This window comes from Teleopsis dalmanni, chromosome 1, assembly GCF_002237135.1.
Source record: "Teleopsis dalmanni isolate 2A chromosome 1, ASM223713v2, whole genome shotgun sequence".
In the NCBI taxonomy this organism is placed as follows: domain Eukaryota; kingdom Metazoa; phylum Arthropoda; class Insecta; order Diptera; family Diopsidae; genus Teleopsis; species Teleopsis dalmanni.
Genome location: NC_051846.1, coordinates 30,916,518 through 30,939,136, shown reverse-complemented (window position 1 = coordinate 30,939,136; position 22,619 = coordinate 30,916,518). Strand labels below are relative to the sequence as shown.

The 22,619-nt window shown below is 28.7% G+C and overlaps 1 protein-coding gene across 1 annotated transcript in view; it reads left to right on the top strand.

Annotated features, from left to right (window-relative positions):
• Positions 1-930: 930 nt before the first annotated feature.
• Positions 931-22,619, top strand: part of LOC119679018 (formin-binding protein 1-like) — a 74,801-nt gene continuing 53,112 nt past the window's right edge. The window contains exons 1-2 of the mRNA XM_038091160.1: positions 931-1,009; positions 1,802-2,020. Of these exons, the coding sequence (XP_037947088.1) occupies positions 1,997-2,020 (24 nt within the window). The 5' untranslated portion in view covers positions 931-1,009; positions 1,802-1,996. The remainder of the gene's footprint in view (positions 1,010-1,801; positions 2,021-22,619) is intronic.

Sequence of the window (22,619 nt, the reverse complement as noted above, 5' to 3'; positions counted from 1 at the left end):
TAATATCTGAAATTATAATAGCTGAAATTAAAGCACATTTCAAATGGAACTATGCGTAAGATAAATTTTAAGCAAAAGATAAGTTGAGATAACTACAAGGTGACAACCTTTGTCAGTGACAGCTGAATTTAATAAAATCGGAAAAAGTTTTAAACATCCAGCAAATTTTTAAATTTGAATATAGAGAAAAAACTGTAATTGTTATTAATTTAAAATAGAGTGAAAAATAATAATTCACATAACTGAAATCCACCAAAGCTAATAAAACTACTATAACAATCAACTTTCAAAATTTCCCAGATATAAATGGTGTTTGGAGCACGTAATTTTTAACATTCCATTTGTAAACAAAAAACATATGATTTCCTTAATTTTGGACAGTACACTTTCGATATTATTTTAATTTCATTTCATCAATATCAAAAATTTGGCTGTCTGAACATAGTATAACATTCAAAATAATTTTTTGTATTGATAATTAACAAACGGTCCCTGAAAATTTTTTCCTGTACCAAAATTGGTTTAAAAGGGTACCATTTCTGTAAAAAAAGGTCCAAAATTTTTTTGACCCTTTTGTTTTTTCGTTTTGTGTTTTTCATAGTGTTATAAATGAACAAAATATAAAATAGTGCAAAGTTGCATTTATAAAAAAATTAATTGGAAATATCCACAATAAAGTTGGGTCGTCAAAAATGTACCATTTTTTGAACATGAGTACCAAACGAAAAAAAAAAAAAAGTACCAATTTTGGTACTAAAGTACCATAAGTGGCAACCGTGGATATAAATATTAATTTCTTTCGAATTACACATGTTAAGCATAAATTGTGTAATCTGTGTACTCTATTTTGACATTAGAGTTTTGCGCACTGGTAACACTTTTCAACCAACAACAAAATGAATCGGAATTATTTTAGTTTAACGAGAAAATTACGAGACAAAAGGTTGAATCTCGGATAGTGACAGTTTCATTTTTTGCTACAAACGTAGTCTACACATAATAAAATAATGTAAATTTTAGTTAAAGTTTAGAATAAATTTAACATAAAAAATATGTAACAAAATTTAAGTGCAACAATTTGAGAAAATCACAGTGAAACGTAATATTATATAAAATATATTAAAATAAATTATATTTATTTTTTTGCTTTAAGAAAAAAAGTAGCAAACAGAGAAAACAGTTTAATGTTGTTGTTGTCGCGCCCCAATTACAAATGTAACAAATGCAAAAAGATAAGAAATAATTTGTTTATAATAATAATAACGCATGTAAATAATCTTTTGAAAATATTTCCTATATGCAGTTAAAGTGAAAAAAATTTTATCGGGTTTTGATCGTTTGTACGCATTTTTTTTTTGTGTTACGTTACTGGCTGCAATTTTATCATAGTTTCCTGCCTTGCACACAAATTCTGCAACATACAAAAACAACGAACATAAGCAAGCGATTCTGTGTAGAATATCAATTCCACATATATGTTCAATATAAAGTAACCACACAATAACAACAACAACGACAACAAAAAATAATAATAACAACAACAACAGCAGATGAAAACATTTGCAATGTGAACCAAATAAAAGAAATTAATAATTGGAATTTCATTTAAAATTCCTGCGTTAGTGTGCGTGTGTGTTCTCCACAATTCTTACCTGTTCCGCGGCGTTGTTTTATCTACCTGCCTCGCTCGTTATTCTCCCTACATTTTATCTATCGGTTTCTGCCTATACAGTTTGCTTTTAATTCATTAATTCATTTTGTTTGTAATTGTTTTGTGTTTGAATTTTGTTTTCATTTTTAGAATTTTAAGAAATACATTTTCAATTTACTGCTGCAATTTGTTTCGGTGGTAGTGTTTCCACCTAACACGAAACCCCTTGGATAACAGATAAATTATAATAAAGCAAAAGCTAAAGCCATTAACGAATTAATTAGTAAATAACGTTTGGATTTAATTATAAAACTGGCGGAGGAAGTTACGGAAAACTCCAACAAAATGAGTTGGGGTATTGAATTATGGGTAAGTAAAGTAAACAAATTAGTTTCTAGACTCAAACATTTTTAGGGAACTTTATTGGTGAGCCTTTGTTATTATAGTAGGAGATTAACCCATATCCGCCCAAGGACTTTTTTTTGGAATTTTTGGTCAAAATTTTTTTTAAAGCTTAATTAGTAAGGAGGTGGGGGTGTGGAGTAAAGTCACATATATATTTGTAAAGCTAAAGCTTCATACATTCAAAATAATGGTATATATAAACTCTAAAGTTTTGCTAATATAAATATAATAAAAATATATATAAAAATCCATGAAAAGTAATAAGATTTGCTGTTCGATTAATCGAACGTTGGGCGGATATGGGTTAAAACAAATTCTAACTTGAGTTTCTTATGTTAATTAATGTGAAATTATTAGTACAATTCCGTATGAATCGGTTGCTCAAATTAAAAAAAAAAACGTTTAAATAAAATAAAAATAATTTTTGTTGTTGTAGTTCACTACTTTTCGAAACCTCTATACCTCTATAATATGCTAGTTTCTCCTAAATATAATAGTCACTTTAGTCACAACTGACGTTAAATTACAACTTATATTAAAAATAAAATATGCAGTAGGTATAGACGATAGAATACAGTGGATGACGCAGATATAGTTTTAGTAATATTAATTTATGTTAGATCGTGATCCTGATGATAACTCTCAAGGATAACTCTCATAATTAATAAGTTAGTGTATTACGATTGGAATGTAATAATAATTACTTATATATTTCATTCATGCAGTTCAATAGACAGTTCAGATAGGTTTTAGGACGTCAATAGTATGCCCTCTTATTGAAAAGGGTTCAATGATACTTTAAAGGGGGATCAGAGTAATAGGATATAGAGTTTTGTAGCGCGCTAGTTGACCATACAAATATAGATAAATGTATCCTTATACTGTACTGAGAAATTACTGTGTGTTGATTAAGAGAAAAATTTTCTAACGCTTGATTAATTATGCCATGTACCGGGTATTACTTTAAGATATATGATATATATATATGTAAAGTTATCTATTTATGGTCCTAATTTTGCAACATTATTTTAGTGTAACAGGTTTAATTGATATGTAGAACAAACCTGTCATCCAAGGCCTCATAGATATAGTTCAAGATACACTAGAAATCGTTTCTTAACAGCTAAAGGCGTTTAAAGTTTGAAAACTTTGAGAAGTGCTGATTTTATACAATATTTTCAAATTTTTTTTTTGTCAAAATCCACTATTTTTTGATAAATCTAAGAGACATGAAACCTATACTGAATTTATTTCTTTCGGCAAAAACCTGACAGTGACAGAACACATCTTCTTCAATAGTCGTTGAAAGAATTCCCTATCCAATCACTGCGCCTATCCATAAGGCAATGTCATATAACATAGCAAGAGTATTGAACAGTGAGAAAATCAATCAGTTTCTGAGTTCTTATGTGATTGTAGTCAAGTCTGGCAGTGACAGAGCAGATTCTTCTTCCTCTCTTAATGCACAATTTTTTCCATAATCGTTGCGAAAATTACAGATCCGATTGCCAAATCTGCTTATATGACCATATTTTAATAATACAGCAACTGTATTGGTTAGTGAAAATATCAATCAGTCGCTGAGTCCTTACATGATTGTAAATGATCCATGCAATATGTACAATTTGATATGAGTGTTCTTAGTGCCGTCTTTAGTGTGCTATAATATTTTTCAAAATCACAAATAGAGAATTTTATTTAAAATTTATTATATATTTAAATTCTAGTAACATCGAACGTTCATTTTTTTCCATAATATTTCTAAAATTTCTTTGTGTAAAGCTGTTATATTCGCGTAGCTTAATTCAGGTCTCAATATATGGATGTCAAAAGCAATTAATTCGTAAATGAAATATGTATAAAGTTTATAACAGTTTACCATTTATAGTTTTCAGTTGTAAATATGCAAATTTATAATAAGCAAAAGGTGCTAGGTATAATATACAGGGTGACTTTACTTTGCTTCAGATTTTGAATTAAGTAAATGCGAGACAGGCTTCATTTAGGATCTATTTTTCAATATTATTTCTGTTACCCTACAATGTGATCCCAAACTGATTTATTCGAAATATTTGTTGTATATTCGGAAGAATTTAAGAGCTGTATTAGGCTATATTACAACGAAATCCTAGGGTTATACAATACTTCCCATGTGCAGAAAGAATTGTTTTCGTCCAATTAAGGTTTGAATAAAGCCACGGGTTAAAGAATTATTTATTATGTATCGATTCCTCTCTTTGTGTAATAAATACATCGACATCTACAGTAACGGATATAATATTAATATATCATTGTTATATCACAACAAAGTTCTAGGGTTAAAAAATGCTTTTCATGTGCCGGAAAAATTGTTTTCATCCAATTATAGTCTGGATATAGCCTATATAGACATATAGATACATATATAGGGTTAAGAAATTATTATTACGTATAAATACGTCAGTTCCTAATGTGTGTTTCAACGACAGCTAATCATAATGTGGTCTATTTATTTTCAAGTCAAATTGCATATACACATTTGGGTCTTATAGATTTATGGTTCTGATTATGATTGAGGTGGTAAAGTTTATTTGGCTGGAACCATGTTAGGTTCAATATTATCACCTACATCTTCTATTAGCTTATTTTTACATATATGCTTGATTACAATATGTAGGTTTGGATTAGAAATGAATTGTTTGAAAACTTATTGGGTATACTCGTTCATATGTTATGTATAGTATTGTGTATAAAGCGCACTGTCCAACAAGTGGTCCCACTGAGTTGAAGGATTAGTCGAAGTAGAGAGAGGTTTTTATCGTATAGTAATGAAATTGCAACAACAACAATTTTTGTTTCTTATTTTTAATTAAGCCAAAAAAAATTTATTTAATTAAAAATAAAAAATATTTTGTAGTTGCAAATTTATTACTGTACAATAAATATTTCTCTAGTTCATTGAACGTATTCATTATGATCATTTGTTTTTGTCATTAGTCTGTATATACCTAGAATGAAGTAAAAAGTTAATAAAAACAAATAAACTTATTTGTTTATTGTTTAAAACTGAATTTGTAAATAGATTTTAGTATAAATGACCGCTTTATATGTTTTAAAGAGCATTTGTAATATTACTCCGCCATGAGGAAGACATCAAATAAAGTTCAAGACGTCGGTGATATTTATATAGACTATTATATATTGTAATAATAAAAACATAAATAAAAACTTATTTATAAGCTTTTATTTTATCTGATTCGTATAAGCCTTTTCTAAGACAGAAATATTTAAAGAAATGAACTCACAACTACTCTAAAATTGTACTTAGTTTATTGCAATAAATCGAAATAACTTATTACAATACCAGTTTAAAAAAAATAAATATTTGGTTGTATTGTTATAAGTCAGTGCCCGCTGGGACATATTATTTTGATTGATTGCAGTAGCAGGTTAGCATATAGCATTCTATTTACTTTAATTAACGATTTTTTCGATGTTTTGGTACCACATTCCTCGCAAGAAACCTTATGATAGAAAAAGAAAAACTGAATCCATTCTGTCGAATTTAGATAATTTAATTGGTCCTTAAGTTTAATACCAATGAACACTCTGACAAGTTGTGTGGTGTAGTAGCAATAGTGATTTATTCTATTAAAAATTGAAAAATTACTTTATGCTGTTTGGTGGGTCACCCGGTAAAGAGGTGCGTAGCTACAATAAATCCTTTATAAAATTAGAGTTCTTTTGCTTGTATACGTGAAATAATATCGATTACAGTAAGAATTCCTGGTGCGGTGTCTTTTCAAATTAAGTTCGCTGTATTGAGATTTAGAAATTCTGATGCTGGTTTGAAAATGCTTAAGCTGGTTAATGAGTGAAGCTTAAGTCTTCGTGTCTGTCTGAACATTATTGCTGCTGACAGTCGGACAATGAATGCGATAGTCTCCAAGCATTAAACGTCAAATGCAATATGCCGCGATACACGATATAGTTTATTAATTGCTGTTGGTTGTAGTTGTAGTTGTTGTTGGAAGCGATGCTGTACGTTATTAATACTACAGATGTTTTTTTTTTGTTTTTTGTATATTATTATACACATATTTATATTTCAATGTAAATTCTTAAGAACCAGAAAAATTACCAAAGAATTTCTACAGAACAGTGGAAGGCAAGAGAGGAAACGACGACATATAAAACACAAAATAAACACATAAAGCCAAGTTAAATGGACTAAACATGGTCAGAAATTGCTTTTGACGATTGCTGACTGTTTCGTTAGCTTGACTTGGATTTGTTTCATTTGCTTTGCTGCTTGTGGAACTGGTTTTGCGGGTTTTATGTAAATTGTTGCCATTTGAGTGTTAACTAAGAAAAATAAAATAATAAAAAAATTCAAAAAAAAAAAAGTAAGATATAAAAAATGGTGTTTGTCGAGTTCTTAAGTTTTTATCTCATGTGTTTTTCCTGCATTTTTATTTTGATTTTTTTTTAGCTTTGTTACGTTTTTTATTTGTTTGGATAAAAATTTACTTCGAAATCCAATATAAAACAAAATAAAATCTAACGGAATTGCATACCAGGAATTTTTTTCAAAATTCTTGAATTTATATAATTTGTTTTCGCTCCACACCCACATCCATTAATAATCAAACTCTATTCCAAATCCTTCAAATGTTTCTGCTCATGTTGCCAAAAATTTAGAAACACACCCCTCACACTAATTTCCACTTCCACATATTTTTCTACTATCAATTTCAAAGTGATTTCTGGTCAGCTCAGCTGGTTTTTATGACAATTCCATGGTTGGCTTATCAGTCATTTTGAGGGTAGTTCCTCTCTACCGCAGGTCGTCCATGCACGTCAGCTGTGCGTGTGCACACATACGAGTTCCGATGAGTCCTCTTTGCTTCTGCAACTTTTTTGTGTGCCCAGTGGCAGTAAATAATGTGGCATGACAAGTCTAGACTCAAGTCTACTGCAGACAGAGTTTGGCTTTCAAAATTATTAAATTTTTATTCTGCCTCAAAATTAGCATAAAATCCTTGTTTTTCTTCGTCTGCCAAAAATCCTGTTTTATTATTGTTTTGTTAAATATGTTTTTAATGTTAAGTGCCTGTATCCTTTTCTTGTCATATGCACATGAAAAACACAGTTTTGCGGCTTTTTTTTTTGTTTACAAAAACCTTTAGAGATTTTCTGAAGATTTTGTAAGAGATTATTACATATAAACTTTTTTTTTTATAATTTGTTTTGTTGACGATTACAATTTTTTATTTATTAATATTATTTTAGTAACGGGATGTTCAAAAAACTCACAATTTTTTAAATTATGTTAATAAATTATATTTATTACAATATATATTATATAATATATTTTCACCAATATTTCGACTATAATCTATAGTCATCTTCAGGGAGGGTACTTTGCAAATTATTTGTTTTTTATAATATTTTTGTTTGATTTTTTTTGTGATAAAGCTTAAATAAAAAATTTTAGTAGAAAAGCAGGAATATAAATAATTTTATCATAGATCAAAGATTGTTAGATAAATATTTTGTCATCACAACAAAAAAAAAAAAATTAAAGTAAATATTTTATTAATTCATATAAATGAAAGATATTATCGCTAAAACCGTAAACAAGAAAAAAAATATTTGCAAAATGTCTTTAAAATTTTTTGATGTACTTAATTTCATATAAAAAATTTATTTAAGGTTTATTTAATTCATACATGACAGAAAAAAATTTGCTTTGGTTGCACCGAATCTTTAACACACTTCGTACAGGCAGTTGTTTATTTTAGATTTTATTAAATTCATATAAAAATATGAGGTAATATCCACTTCCTTTCTTCTATTCGTACTACGTGATATAGTCAACCAAACGTATTTATAGTTTATAGTTAGTCGACTTAATTTACATAGGTTTACAAAAAATCCCTGTTCCCTTCAGAATTTGCCAATATGGAAACACACAGGTAGCTGGACAACATACATTTTTAAAAAGTTTACGTAGCGACACATTATAAAGATCTATATTACATCCAATTGTATTAAGATTATAAAGACTGAAAGGTATATTTCATATATATTATCAACATTTTGTGTTTACATTATAGAATTGATTCTTGTTTACATACATAGAACTAGAATTGTTGTGCAGAAAGTAAGTAGTCATAATTTCTTTTATTTCTATAGATAGATGATTATGTCGATAATCTGCGTTTACTAAAAATTTTAGTAAAGAAAACCACTTTCTACAACAAATAATATTATGATTAATATCCCTTTCATCTGTATTCACAGTGCTTTGATACTTTTGTAGATTTCTTTCTTGGGATACCGGTTTCTACTTCATTTGAGTGTATGTTACATTGTCATCATAACTTGCTAATAGCACTCTCATTTGTATTCTAAGTTAAAGAAGCATTGCTTTAATACTACTATGGATTTTGCTGTTAAGGTACCGGCTTCATTGGAGATTATTTTGTTATGACTTACTAATATCACTCCCACCTGGGTTCCTAGTCATAGGAATACTGCCTTCTAACCAGTATATGAATTGCAATATTTTAATTTCTGTCATTTTTATTTAGATTAACAGAAAAGGATTAACAGGATTATTTGTAATGTTTGATTTTTTACTATTGTATATGATGTTTAATTGTTGTTGTTGTTATTTGAGTTAGTGCTATTGCGCACTTTTACTCTTTTGTGGCTGGAGGGCTTATCACTGCCCCATACTAAACTTTAATTATACTAGAATCATTATCGTTTATTTACCTTCTAACTGATGACGGATCGTAAAACAGCATATCTTACTGTGCGTCCTGAGGTGGACTTAAAGTTTATAAGGGTGGGGTTGTGCAACATATCAACTTTTGTGAATAATTTTATGGATCTGTCCTTTATATATATTTTCACTGAGTCGATTCTTAGATCTTTATGCATGTCTGTTGTTCTAATATACCGAAGAATCTTAATTAGTCTTCTTAAAGCCAGATTTTGTGCTATCTGTAATTGCTTTATGGCAGTATTTGAGGCTTTGCTGTAAGTTACACATCCGTACAGTAGTGCTGGCCTAATTATTTGAGTATATTTGAGTTGATGATGTTTAATATTTTATTTTGTTGTTGACAGTTTTATGCTGTTATGTATTTGTATGTACTTTACTATATTTAGAAATTTTTAAATTTTATAAATTACTTCGATGTAAATAAATGCAGTCGTAACTTGACTTCAATACCACTTATTTTAAATTATTTACTTTTTTAATTATTTTTCTTTTTTAAGAATTTAAATATAAACAAATTCCCTACAATCTCAAACATTTTATGCCCCAAAAATGTGTTAACTAGGTTTATTTATAAAATAAAATAATAATTATATCCAAATATTTTCACTTGAGCGGAGCTAAGACAAACAAAATTCAAAGAACAGTGAAAAGCATGCAATAATTCACTCATAACGCTTACAAACACGAGAATTATAAGAAATTTGCATAAATAATTAACACACCTCTTATGAATATAAATTTATGAATTTCAAAAAACAAAAAAAAATAAAAATAAAATAAAATTAAAATATTTTTAAAAAAATCTCACCGTAAATATCACATGTGACATGCAAAACTGAATGAGGCCAACGCAGCAAAACCGGCCGTTAATTTGAATTTTGCACTGAGTCGATGCCTTAATCAGCCAACATTGGATCAGCACCTCAGCATATTAGTGAGTGAGTGCTTTGTTTTGATGAAGAAAAGATGCGCTGACAGGCTGAGTAGTCAGGCGAGCAGACGTATAAAATGACTGTTAATAGATACTTTTTAAAAGTAGCTTAAATAAAGACGACGTTTAAGTACGCTTAAGTTTGTGTTAAATTATAAATGAAACCGAAATGTGCACAAAACGAACGCTAAGTCAAAAGAAAAACTTTCTTTGGTAATAACAATTTTCACTTTAAATTTTTGTTTTAGAATTAAGCGGATACCATTACAATGAGCAAAGCAGTAGCGAAATATTTCTAAAAAGAAACTATAATGAAAAATAGAAAAAATATCTGCCATTAACACGTTTTATGTGCATGAAAGAATTAAGTGCTGAAGTCGACGAAGTCGAAGAAGGAAAAAAATTTGAAATAATAAAAGTGAATTTGCTGTAAATAATTACAAAGCGCATGGGCACACTTTATGTGCCTTAATGCCACACACTCCCATTGACTGCCAATGATGAAAGTATAAAAGTATGGTATAGAGCGCATGTGCGACGTCACTCTTCATTGTTCACTACTGTAAAAAAATAAGAATTTAAGTTATGAAAGGCGAAGTTATTACGAATAATCACACACAATTCATTCAACCTATGCCACGAAAAAACACTTCAAAGCATTACTTACAGATGCCCTCGTATGTCAGTGCGCTTAATCCCACTGTATTGACTCCAATGACAGTGCTTGTGGGCTTCAAGTAATCACTTGTTGTCATAAAAACATATACACCACCACAAGCTATTATTGGAAATCTTTGAATTTTCTGAAAATATTTCTATATCTTTATGACATAGCTGATGCTACTGTTTAAAAGTGTTATTTGTTTTATTTTTCTTTTTTCATTTTTACGAGGGTAGTCCAAAAAATCTTAACCACAAAGTAATAATAAAAAGAAAACTATTAGTTTTTACAATCTTATATTTTCTAAAAATGTTTTCCAATTTGTAACTAAAATAATACTACTTTGAGCAATCTCAAAGCACTTATAAGTAACCTATATAGAGTTATTTATAATTACAACATACATATGTATGTATGTATAAGTGAAAGTTATTTTTCAGTTATTAACTACAGTATATTCTATGTTATATATATAAATTTGCTTAACTGGTAGAAGAAGGAAATGGCCACAACAAAATTTTTCCATACAGTACTGTTATTGGCTAATAGCTTTAATTCTCCCCAATTTTTCTGTATACGTGACAGTACTGTATCCGTTAGTCTTCTCCAGGTGTGCGCAGGCCTATCCCTTCCTTGGCTACTCATGGGGTTCAATTCGATCACTATTGTTGTGGTGTCACTTACGCTTTATTATTTTAATATTGATTGGTGTTTTTTGGTTAGTGATGGGTTCATAGTCTTTCATTCGATAGCGTGTTTGGTCAGAAAATTTTAATGATCTTCTGTAAGAACTGGTTAATAAAGACTTATAGCGCGTTGATGTCATTTGACGCAGCGTTCCATGATTGGCATCCATATAGGAGGGTGAACTTAAAGTTTTGCGTTAATAATGCAGTTCTTGATGTCAGCGCTGGATTTGCCGTTCTTTGATTCCTTGATATGCCCTTTACATAGATCTATTGGACTTCAGCGATACTAAATAGAATTAAACTTCTATGTGAATATTGTAGTGAGCATTTTTACAAATTTAAGGAGTATGTATTTTTTAGATAAAACTAACAAGCATTTTCTTTCAAAGATTGATTAAAGTGAGTTTTTAAGCAAGATCATAGTCGGATTTGAACCTAGACCTATCTATCCTCTGTGCCATAGTTGTCGTAGTCCCGCAGATTGGCATGAATGTGGCCAATATTAAATATTATTAATGCTATTATAGTGATATATTCTTAAATAATAAATTAAAAGTTTCCGGAATTTACTATATAATTTGAAAAGCACACTTAAAAAATACTGTGTTTGGAAATCAGATAATGTTTTTTATTTTGAATAAATATGGTTTTTCCGATTATTGAATAGGAAATTTGAGAAAATAAAGCATCCTTATACAAAAGGATACTTGTGACTTGCTATCTATAAAAGCATGAAACGATTTCTTGTTAAATAACCCAAAAAAAAAGAAATAAAAATTATGTAGAAGGAAGAGTGCACTTTTAATATTCATTGATATTCCAAGGTGATTAAAAGATCTAAACGTAAGAACAGTTAGAAACTTGTCAATATCTCAAAAGTGGCAATTCTAAACAGTTTGTACGTCAAGTTTTAGTCATTTAAAATAATTTTATTTCATAAAAGTAATTAAGACAGTTCAAAATTGATTTCCAGCAAAAATTTTCAATCGTTTTATGGAAAATGTGATATATCTTGAAACCCATTTAAAATTGTTTTTTGTCCGTATACATCTTATAGATATATTATAGCCCTCAAAATATTTAATCCTAAAGAATTGCCATACTCAGCGTCCGTTTGCTTGTAATCTTTCTTTGAAGCAAGTAAACTATTATTTTTTGTTTTTTAAGAAAAGAACAAATTTATTCGTTACTATTCATATACGGTAGGAAATTGCAATGAACATATCTTTATGTAAACTGTTGAATATAATAAACTTTATCGTTATTTAATAATAATTATATAAACATTTAAAAGTCAATCCTAAATTACTTTATTTATATAATTTCTTACACCTCTAACACCACCCTCGTAAACAAAGTTTTTTTACATATGTATATATAATATATTTCTCTAAATTTCTTCCATAAAAAGACAAAGATAATTTGTCCGACATTATTACGCCTTCATATCACAGAGTAAATGCCTCCATTACACATTACAAATATATCGTACATTGGTATGTATGCACAATGCAACCTCAGCCAACCCAAACACAAATCCAACGTCATTGCTAAAGTATCTTTTGTGCGAGAATTCTTTTGGCGTTGTCTATGTTATTTGCACTTATTTCAGTAAAAGCGTTGCTTTATAATTTGACTTCTCTCCTTTGGTATAATTTATACATAGTTTTGGTTGTCAGTTGCACATCTGTAAAAACACACTCGTATATTGATAAATACTAGCTACTCCGTAATTTTCCAGACCACATTATTTTACTGTATCCATGTTTTATTTTGTTATTACCACGACAGAGAGACAAGTGGATTTTCTTGACTCGGCTGGAAAATATCTTTCACACTTGTTATTTTTTTCTCTCTTATTATCATTTTAATTTCAATTGAAATGATTTTTGTTGTGTGTTCGTGATCTTGAAAGTTAAATTCAGATATTTTTAATAAATAAGAAAAATATCCACATTTTTGTATTCGCATTTGAAAAATTGTGCATAGGTAGTAGCAGTAGCTACATAGTGCACACTATTTTAGTGATACTTGTTTAAGAATATGCAAATTAAAAGAGAACTTCAAACAGAATAAAGCTAACTCAGATAACTCAGAGAGATTTATAATAGTTAAATAGTTGTTTTTAAAAATATGTAATTAATATAACAAGCCAGAAAAAAAACCTCTTCCTTGTTTTGTAAATAGATCTTAGTGATAAGAACAAATTAATTAGTTTTAGTCAGAATATTTCTTAGAATAAATATTTATGCAATAAATTTCTTCTACTACAATTTTTGTTTCTTTGTTTTTTCAAAGAATGAATAAGAATAAGTCTAACTTATTTTATATGATTTGATCTATACGACATATTTTTGCTGCTTTTAGAGAGATGTTAGATGAATATATGCTATATTGTAAATTTTAAGTTAATTAATCTAAATACCATTTTTTCTTGAATGGAAAATTAGTCGTTCTGTCAAATAAATATATCAAGTTATATAGTGCTAAAAATATTATTCCCCTACTGCTCCTTTAATGAATTATGCTTTCGTGAAGACTCTCTAAACGTATATTAAATAATGGTTTATATATATTTTTTTTGTTATCCGGCTATAAGTCACTTTTTGTTAATAATTCAACATTTGTTAATATATTCTATATTTCGACTCTTCTTGAGAGTCATCATCAGGATCACGATTTTGTTAAAAGATATATTTGTAAATACTTGAACAGTTTTAATTGTTTCAATATATAACAATTGAAACTATAATCATATTTTGAAAATTGTTTTTGTTCAGCAACCATAATGTCTACTGATAGTTATTTAATACAATAAAAGTTAAGCATCGTTTGTCATCTCTTTCACATATTTACACTCTTTGTCAAGACACTTATTTTTTGCAGTAGGTGGAAAGCATCGAAAGCCACAGTGTGAGACTTGAACCCACTAAAACCACCTCTTAGGAATGAAAGGAGAAGATTTCCAAAGCAATGTGGAAACTTCATTCCAGTAATCATGGGAGAGAGAAATGAGAAAATAGATTTAATACCTAGTGAACTAGGCTCATCTAAATTCAGAAAAGCAAGGGGCCATGAACTAGGTAGAAAGACGATTATAGAAGGGGAAGGGGTTACGGCTAACTAGCGGGGGTTGAATCAACAGTATTACTTCTGACTAGGGTCACCAAAGCCGCGTTATATAAGGGGGATAGTGGAGAAGGTTATGTCCACTTTATCGAGATAGTGTTTATATTGGGGGGGTTTATATCGGCAAAGTAGAACAAGGGTTTCTGAAAGAGTGAGAGGAGTAGAGGCGTCGGGGGGAGTAATGGAGCGGGTGAGATACCACGGGCGGTGACAGAGATACTTGTCAACACCCGAGTGATCTTGGCATGTTGTAGAGAGTTGATATGGAGAATGCTTGCCATTACGCTGCGGCTTGTAGTTTGTGCAATCGCAGAAGACACTTTTTTGAAAAGTCCTTGAATATTAACAAAAAAACCTATTGAGTCCCTTTTTTGGAAAACTTTTTTTCTGATTGATCAAACTTTTTTTGTACTAATGTTGTTGTTGTAGTCCGCAAGAAACTGCTTGTGTACTTTCCTTTGGAAATGCTGAATCGCAGTTGGTTATCGAAGTCGAAGAGCGGTTCTGGGACGTAGACTTGGCCGTTCTCAGACCCATTTGTAATAATCCTCTCCTCTGCTGTTGCATTAATGTGTAATATAATATTTTTCATCTAAGAGTTTGTAGTTGCCTATAAAAGTAATTCCCATTTATTTTTTCAAAGATAAATATCATTTTTTGTGTCAAGTTTATAACACAAATACTTTAAACAGCTTTTTTGCTTTTACTCCTTTATAAGTAATATAAATGTTTTTGAGACTTGTTCATATATCTATATAAGTATTGCATAGTTTCCGAATTTAGTTTATTAATAAACCAAGTCTAGCTTGTCATTTGATTATTCTTCTTCACATCATGAGTCGTTCTTCTTCTAGAACTTCGAGTTTAGGTTTAAAAAAAAATGAGGTAATCTTGGATGTTTATATATCTATAAAAGTATTGCATAGTTTCCGAATTTAATTTATTGACAAACCAACAAGATAAACTAGCTTGTCTTTTGATTATTCTTCTTCAAATCATGGGTCGTTCTTCTCCCAGAACTCACTCCTGAATTCTTTTTTTTACTAAATGAAACAAATTCTTCAGTTATATCATAATATTGTCTTAGTTTAATTCGTACTATTCTTTAGTCGTTAGTAATAAGATATTAATATTGCAAAGTGACAAGATGCACAATTTTTTGGCAGTAACACAGATTGTTATAAATAAAGATTGAACACTACTCAAAAGAACTGCTTACTGTGAGTTAAAAAACGAATGTACACTTATCACATGTATTGTATAATAATTTTTTATTTTCTATTGTGTAATTCGGTTTCATTGATATGACATAGTCATATATTTTCAATTATTATCAATATAATGATATTGGTGCTAATGCTCATCATACACACAATTTTAAAAATGCTTGAGTCCATATATATTTATTATACAAATTTAGCGCCACTTGAAAATGTTTTTATATAAAAGCATTTTTCTTAATTTCTTATTTGATAATTGAATACGAAATTATTTTCTATATTATTTTGAATAAATTGATCAAATAAGCAATATATTTTTTAAATGCTTTTTTAATTCTATACTCAGTTTTTGTTTATAAATATTTAATGCGTTCATTGACATTCGCTGTATACGGAGAAGGCAATGCCAAACCTATTTTCTTTATATTTCTGTTGTGCCTTAGAAATGATAAACAAACCGTGCGGAACAATAACCGTCAGACAGAAAAAGCCTGTTGATTCAAATCCAAAGATCTTGTCTGTATTTTTTTTTTATCAAATACTCCACCCGCCATTAATTTCTGTATATAATTGCCTACTTACTACTGACATACAGTGTACAGTAGTGCGACTCAATATATAAATAAAAAATATTTTTATTTTGTTAAACAAAATCTTGACATTGGCCGTGACTTGTGCCGCTACGAGCCTAAAAATTTTTCTGAAAACATTAAGTCAGTCTACATTAAAAAAGTAATTAGCAAAGCTGTTTTTCATTGCTATCAAGATTTTGATAATTCGTTCACTAGAATTTTAAAATTATAATTTTTAACGTTAACTGTAGTTGAAAATATATACATTTTGTGTACTACTAGTGTGATTTTTTCTCATAGTTTGATTTGATGTCTTATTCTGTTGTCTTTCAAAAATATTCCTAATTTGACGTTGCTCCGTACTCCTCACATTACAAGTATATATATTTAATGTATTCATTGCTTTTGCTCCTAATTTCCTATGATTTGGATTTGTTGCTCGCAAAAACCCAGTGAAAAATCATGGCTGGATCTTTATCAATGTCATGCTTTATAATTACAGTTGACATACTTTTACTATGTTGCTTGGTGCTGTGACTACGTAAATAATTTGATATCTTGTAAAACAGTCAGAAAAGAAAAAACTGTTATAATAGAAAATTATTGTACTTCATCAAAAAGCCATAATCTCTGCCGACCGCTTTGTTTCTATTTATGTTCATTGCTTAAGGTAGTAGAGGAAGTCTGCCAAGGTTTTTCTTTTATGTTTGGTTAGTACAACAACTTTTTCATGTCCAACTTGCCCAACAAAAGAGCAGATTAATCAACACTTTTCAACCGGAATATTGCAAAATCTTTAAAAGCTTCACTGCGCTGTGCTGTGCTGTTATGTATCTGTTATTACTTTTTATCAGAATCACTTTCTTTGATGTGTTGTTTTTTCGCTAGAGGATGATATATGAAATAATCTTAGTAATCTTAAATGATTTTGAAATTTATGATACGTTTTTATGCATTTTAAGTGCTTTTAAATTCTAAATGCTTTATGTATACTTATGTATATTTATTTCGCAGAAAGGTTTCTTTAAAGTAAAACTGTTCTTATTGCACAAGACAAGTGTCTGTAAAGCTTAGTATATAAAATTATCTTAACTATATTTACACCATACTTTTCTATTATAAAAAATTTTAAATAATTTATAGATTTCATCAATAAATTTATGTACTGAAAGTGATTTGAACTTTAAATAATGGAGATCTAAAGTTTAATAATCAGTTATATTAATAGGACATTTGGTTAGATTAGGTTGGTGGCGGCCTTGTGGGCCAATTTAGATGCCACGTAATAGGCCATTAGTTTTAAAAATAGAGTACTATATTTATAAGACATATGATAAATCCTATAACAATTATAAGTAACCACACATAACTGACATTCTTTTTAGTTCAGATTTAAAAACTTTTTAGACTTTACTATTTTCTGATGCGTGATCATTATATTAAAATTATAGTTATGAAAAGACAAACCTTTTTATTTTTTCTAAAATACTCTTGCTACTTTTTTTAACGAATTCAGTACATATAGATTTATTAATCTGTGTGCAGATCTAGTCAGATTATTCTATTGATTAACGAATGAACTTGTAAACATTTCTACCGCCTATCTTTATCGGTTAACGGACGAACATCTAAACAATATATGTATTGCGTTTCTGTGACGATTTTTCGTATTATCTTCAACGCTTATACGACCATTTTTAAAGAACCAGTCCACTTCATAATCAGTGTTTTTAAAGAAGTAGACTTATTCTAATACATTTATTATATTGGAATGAAACTCCTTTCAATTTCAAAAATCAGTCACTGTACGGCGTCCAATATCTTTTATTATTAAAAAATACATTGACTTTAATGTAGCTAACGACTTGTCTTATGTTGGTCCTTTTCCGAGTTAGTGCATCTGGGCACTTTTACTCTATGATGGCTGGGGGGTTTCTGCAGAGTTCCACCCATCTCACTGACTAATTTGAGTATTTCTCATAATCTTTGTGATTATTCAATGATTGATCTAAGATCCGCGTACCGCCCCGTGCGGTAGAAAGTATAAGTATGAAAGAATAAATTGATTCATTAATAATTTTAGTTCTAGATAATAGATGATCGTAACGCTTGTTAAACGACTTAGTCTATATATATTAATAACTTTTTTTTTGTATTGCAAACATTTATTAAACGAAATAAATAAGCCTTTTATTGTTTCTAAAAAATATCTATATCTTTATGAGATTTTCCTGTTTCTTAGAAAAAATTTTGCTCGCATAACTTCATGTATGAATCATGTATCAAGATAAGAACCAAAGAAATATATTTTTTTATAGAACTATAAAAATATTATTATATAGCACCAATCTGTAGCTGGATTTGTGTACAAAAAATACACAACGTAACAACACATTTAAGTATGATATCAAAAATATTTGTTCTGTGATTCCTTCTTTTAGTACCAGTAGTTACGATGTGGTATTTTAAAACTATTGAATCATAATGTTTAAATAACATAGCTTTTTAAGCTTAAATTCGATCTTTTCTTTATTATTCATTTAGTCCTTTTTTATACCTTTTATATATAAAGCGTAAAAAATATTTAATATATTTGTTTAGATTTTTCTAAAGAAATAAAAGAGATATTGAAGTATATAATAAAACTTATTATGACTTAAGTTCTATTGTACATCATTATTATAAACAAATAAACGAAAAAATTTTTATTATAATTACAAAAAAAAAATGGATGAGTCAGCTACAAGTTTTAATATTGGAAATTTTATTATATATCCAAGCAGACTCAATTAAGGCCTTGTCAAAAAATGCGACTATCTTACTAAGCGCCATGTTATGTAGACAGTCATATAGACAATCATAATAGTTACTGCAATTTTATGATATTTTGATTATGCCTAAAAAGGCATGTTATAAAGAGAGTCATATCGTAATTGTCAATTGACGTACCTTGTCTATTTATATAACGAAAGTTATGTGAAATCAGTTCTGGAGTTCTATCGTCATTTTCGATTTAGCAGCTGATAGGCGACAAAAATAATTTTTCTCTAAACATTATCTGTTTCTTGACAGAATCATAATAACCATAACTTCGAAAATTTAACTCCGAATAAAAAAATGGGTTTATTTGTTCCTATCTCCAAATTTTTTTACTTTCGAATGAATATATTTTTACTTTAAAGTTTAAACTTTCTTTTATTACGAGTAAGTGATACTCTTACAAGTTTCATCTTTTAACGAACAGCATAGGTGTCAAAATTAATTATCCTTACTTTACCCCTATTTTTCAACCCACATTTATTACATTCATCTTACTTATACATTTCAATCAATTTAAAAAATCTTTCACACAAACTTTTAAGAATCATTTTTATTTTCATTTTAACACTTAACAATACAATCGACTCCATTTTGATTGTTTCCTCAAACACGTAGTTCGGTCCTCCCCCGAAAATACAACCGAAAATAAACAAATATTAACATTTAGTTTTATTTTGCCCTCAGTTCGGGTATAATGACTATTATTCCACAAAGATTTCTTTTACCATTACCAATTTATTCACCCATATATAACTCCAATATTTAACTACGTTGCAGCTCAAGGCCAAATGCCTGCATCCCCAATTCAAAAGAGTTTCCTTCCTTTTTTACCGGCATTGCCTGTGCACCCTTATTATGTACTGTGCAGGGAGTTGCATTATGTGTTGTTGATTTTATAGAATTTTTTGGTTATTATTTTTTTTTCTTTCTATAATCTTTGCTAGTTGTTCAAACTTAAGATTTTGTACTTTTTACGTCTGGACCACACCCTATCACAAGCATCGATTTTCTAGTGCATACATTCATCTGCTATGCCGGCCGTTGTCATGGTAACGAAAATGTCTGCTGCCAAAGTTGCCTATACTATTATTGTTGTTGTTGCTGATGTTGATGCTGCTGTAATGTGCATAAAATTATTGCGAATTTTTCCTTGTCCTGACGTAATTCTGTGCAAAAGTTCTTATTTAGCAAAGTTTTGCTATTTTTAAACCAGCTTACATAAGTACATAAGTAGCTTACTTGCAGGCTGGTAACTGTCAGCTGAGTCTTCAGGGAGATTCTCAATAGACACACATTACATCAGCTCACATGCTGGTTTTTTGCGTATTTTTAATTTCCTTTAAACTGATTGCAAAGTGTGCTTGACGTGTTTAGAGTCTACCAGTAATGTGCACCAAAGTGGTTGCTCCTTGAACTAGTCAGGGCCATTTGTATATTTTTACATTGACATATTTTGCAATACGTTACTTCCCTAAAGTATAATTTAATTACCAATTTAATATCCGTTTCTCTAAAATATGTGTGTGGAACTACACCTACGAAATACGAAAGATGATTTTCGATGTACCTTTCTGAAAGAAAATAATATCTTAAAATGTTTAGTTAAGATTATTTAAATAAATTGATTGGTTGGATAGATGGAGTAAAAGGTCAGCTGATAACTTTCCGTTGATCTCAATTAGTAATTTGCACCTAGCGTGCTCCGACAATCTTGTTGAATTAAGATAATTTGAAAGATCTTTCGTTCATACCGATGAATAGTCTGAGAAAGGCGTTTATAGGGAAAATTTGGAAAAAGTTTCTTTCAGCAGTATGTCTACACAACTTCTGCAATGAATATTAAAAAGAATTCGCAGCTACTCAGCGCTGGTTCCTATACACCAGTGACCAGAGATAACTGTAGTAAGCCTTGCATTATTGTTTATAATATAATATTATTATTATAATATTATTATTATAATATTATTATTATTATATTATTATTATTATTATTTATAATATTATTATATATTATTATATATTATTAATTCATTATTAAATTATTATTAATTAAAAAATATAGCTATTAGTTATGATATGCCATTACAATAGTATGTACTATAAAAACCGAACATTTCTTAAAAATGAAAAAAAGTAGTTATTAAAGACTCTGTTAGTTATATATTGATATGTATCTATTGCGATTTTTAATAGATACATTTAAAAGAAACCATATATTATATCAAATAATAAATAATAATAATAAATTTGTAATATTGCTATTCTATTAGACTATTAGTATCTATTGCGATTTTTCATAGATACATTTAAAAGAAACCATATACATATTATATCAAATAATAAATAATAATAATAAATTTGTGATATTGCTATTTTATTAGATTAACATTAAATCATTTAAAAATCATCATATCTATAATAAATTCAATTGAGTTAAAAATATTTATGCTAATTTAATATTATTTTAAAATAGGTAAGAACACATAATTCACATACTTAATAATAAATTAAAAAAAAACATAAAACATAATGGAATATATACATATTTAAGTGAATTTTAAATGTTGCAAAATCTTCAACCATTTAAAATCTAAAAGAACATACTACTACACATAATATACTACTACGTTATATACATATTAAAAACATACGTTTTTGCAAATGTTAACCATAATAAAAAGTATCTAACTTGATGCTTCGTCATTTATGCATTGCCACTGAATTACTCATAGCTTTGTCAATGCCTGTCAGTGCCGCCGTGTTTGGCTAAGATATTTTATACTAGCTTATCTTTCTTTACCATGTTGTCATATGAGTCGTTGACAGCGTCTTCAACTCTGTCATATAAAGTATATTTTATACAAAAAAAAAAAATAATTATAATTCTAGTCACTGCAGTGTAAAATGAAATATTCACGTTTTACCTTCAGCCAATTTTACTAGTGAGAATGATAAATATCTTCAGATAAACCGGCAAACCGGCGCAGATACATAACACAAGTATATACATAAATGACAGAACATGTATATATATATACTCAACTTATATGGCAACTCTAGTATGTACAATAACTTTTATATGGAAGCTACATTGAAGTTATTAAATTGTTTTCATTAAAATAAATTGCTTTATATTACGTATGTTATGGTACATGTTTAAATGCTTTAGAAGTAAAAATTAAAATCTTATTTTTATTTATTTAAACTATTTAAGTTAATTTAATTTCAGAATTATCTACTTTTATTTAAATAGATAAAATAGTCTGTAGTGAAAGCACACGATTTTAATATAAATTAATTTTTAAATGTTTGCTAAAACCAGACTTCTGAATGTGTTTTACATTCACTTTCTAAAGTATTGCTCTATAAATTTAAAAACTTTGTTATCGCTTGCAAGTTATAATTTTATGGAAGTAAAGTATAAGGACCTATGAGAGATAAACTAATTTGTTAAAATCAATTGAAATGAAAATCAAGCAAATTATAATCTTTGTTTTTAAAAGTTTTGAAACTTACTATTATCATAATCGAGAGATCATAACCAGATAATAATGAATTGTGTATAAGAACTGCATAGGTATGTAATAAAGACTATAAAAAAGATATATAATTACTTAGAAAATTTTTATGTTTATTTTCTAATAAGGGGCGCCTGATTGGAGAAACTACAAGCTATATATCTATACCTGATAAATTTGATCCACGGACCATTTTTAACCATCTCGCGGACCACCGATTGGGAATCACTGATATATATTATATAATA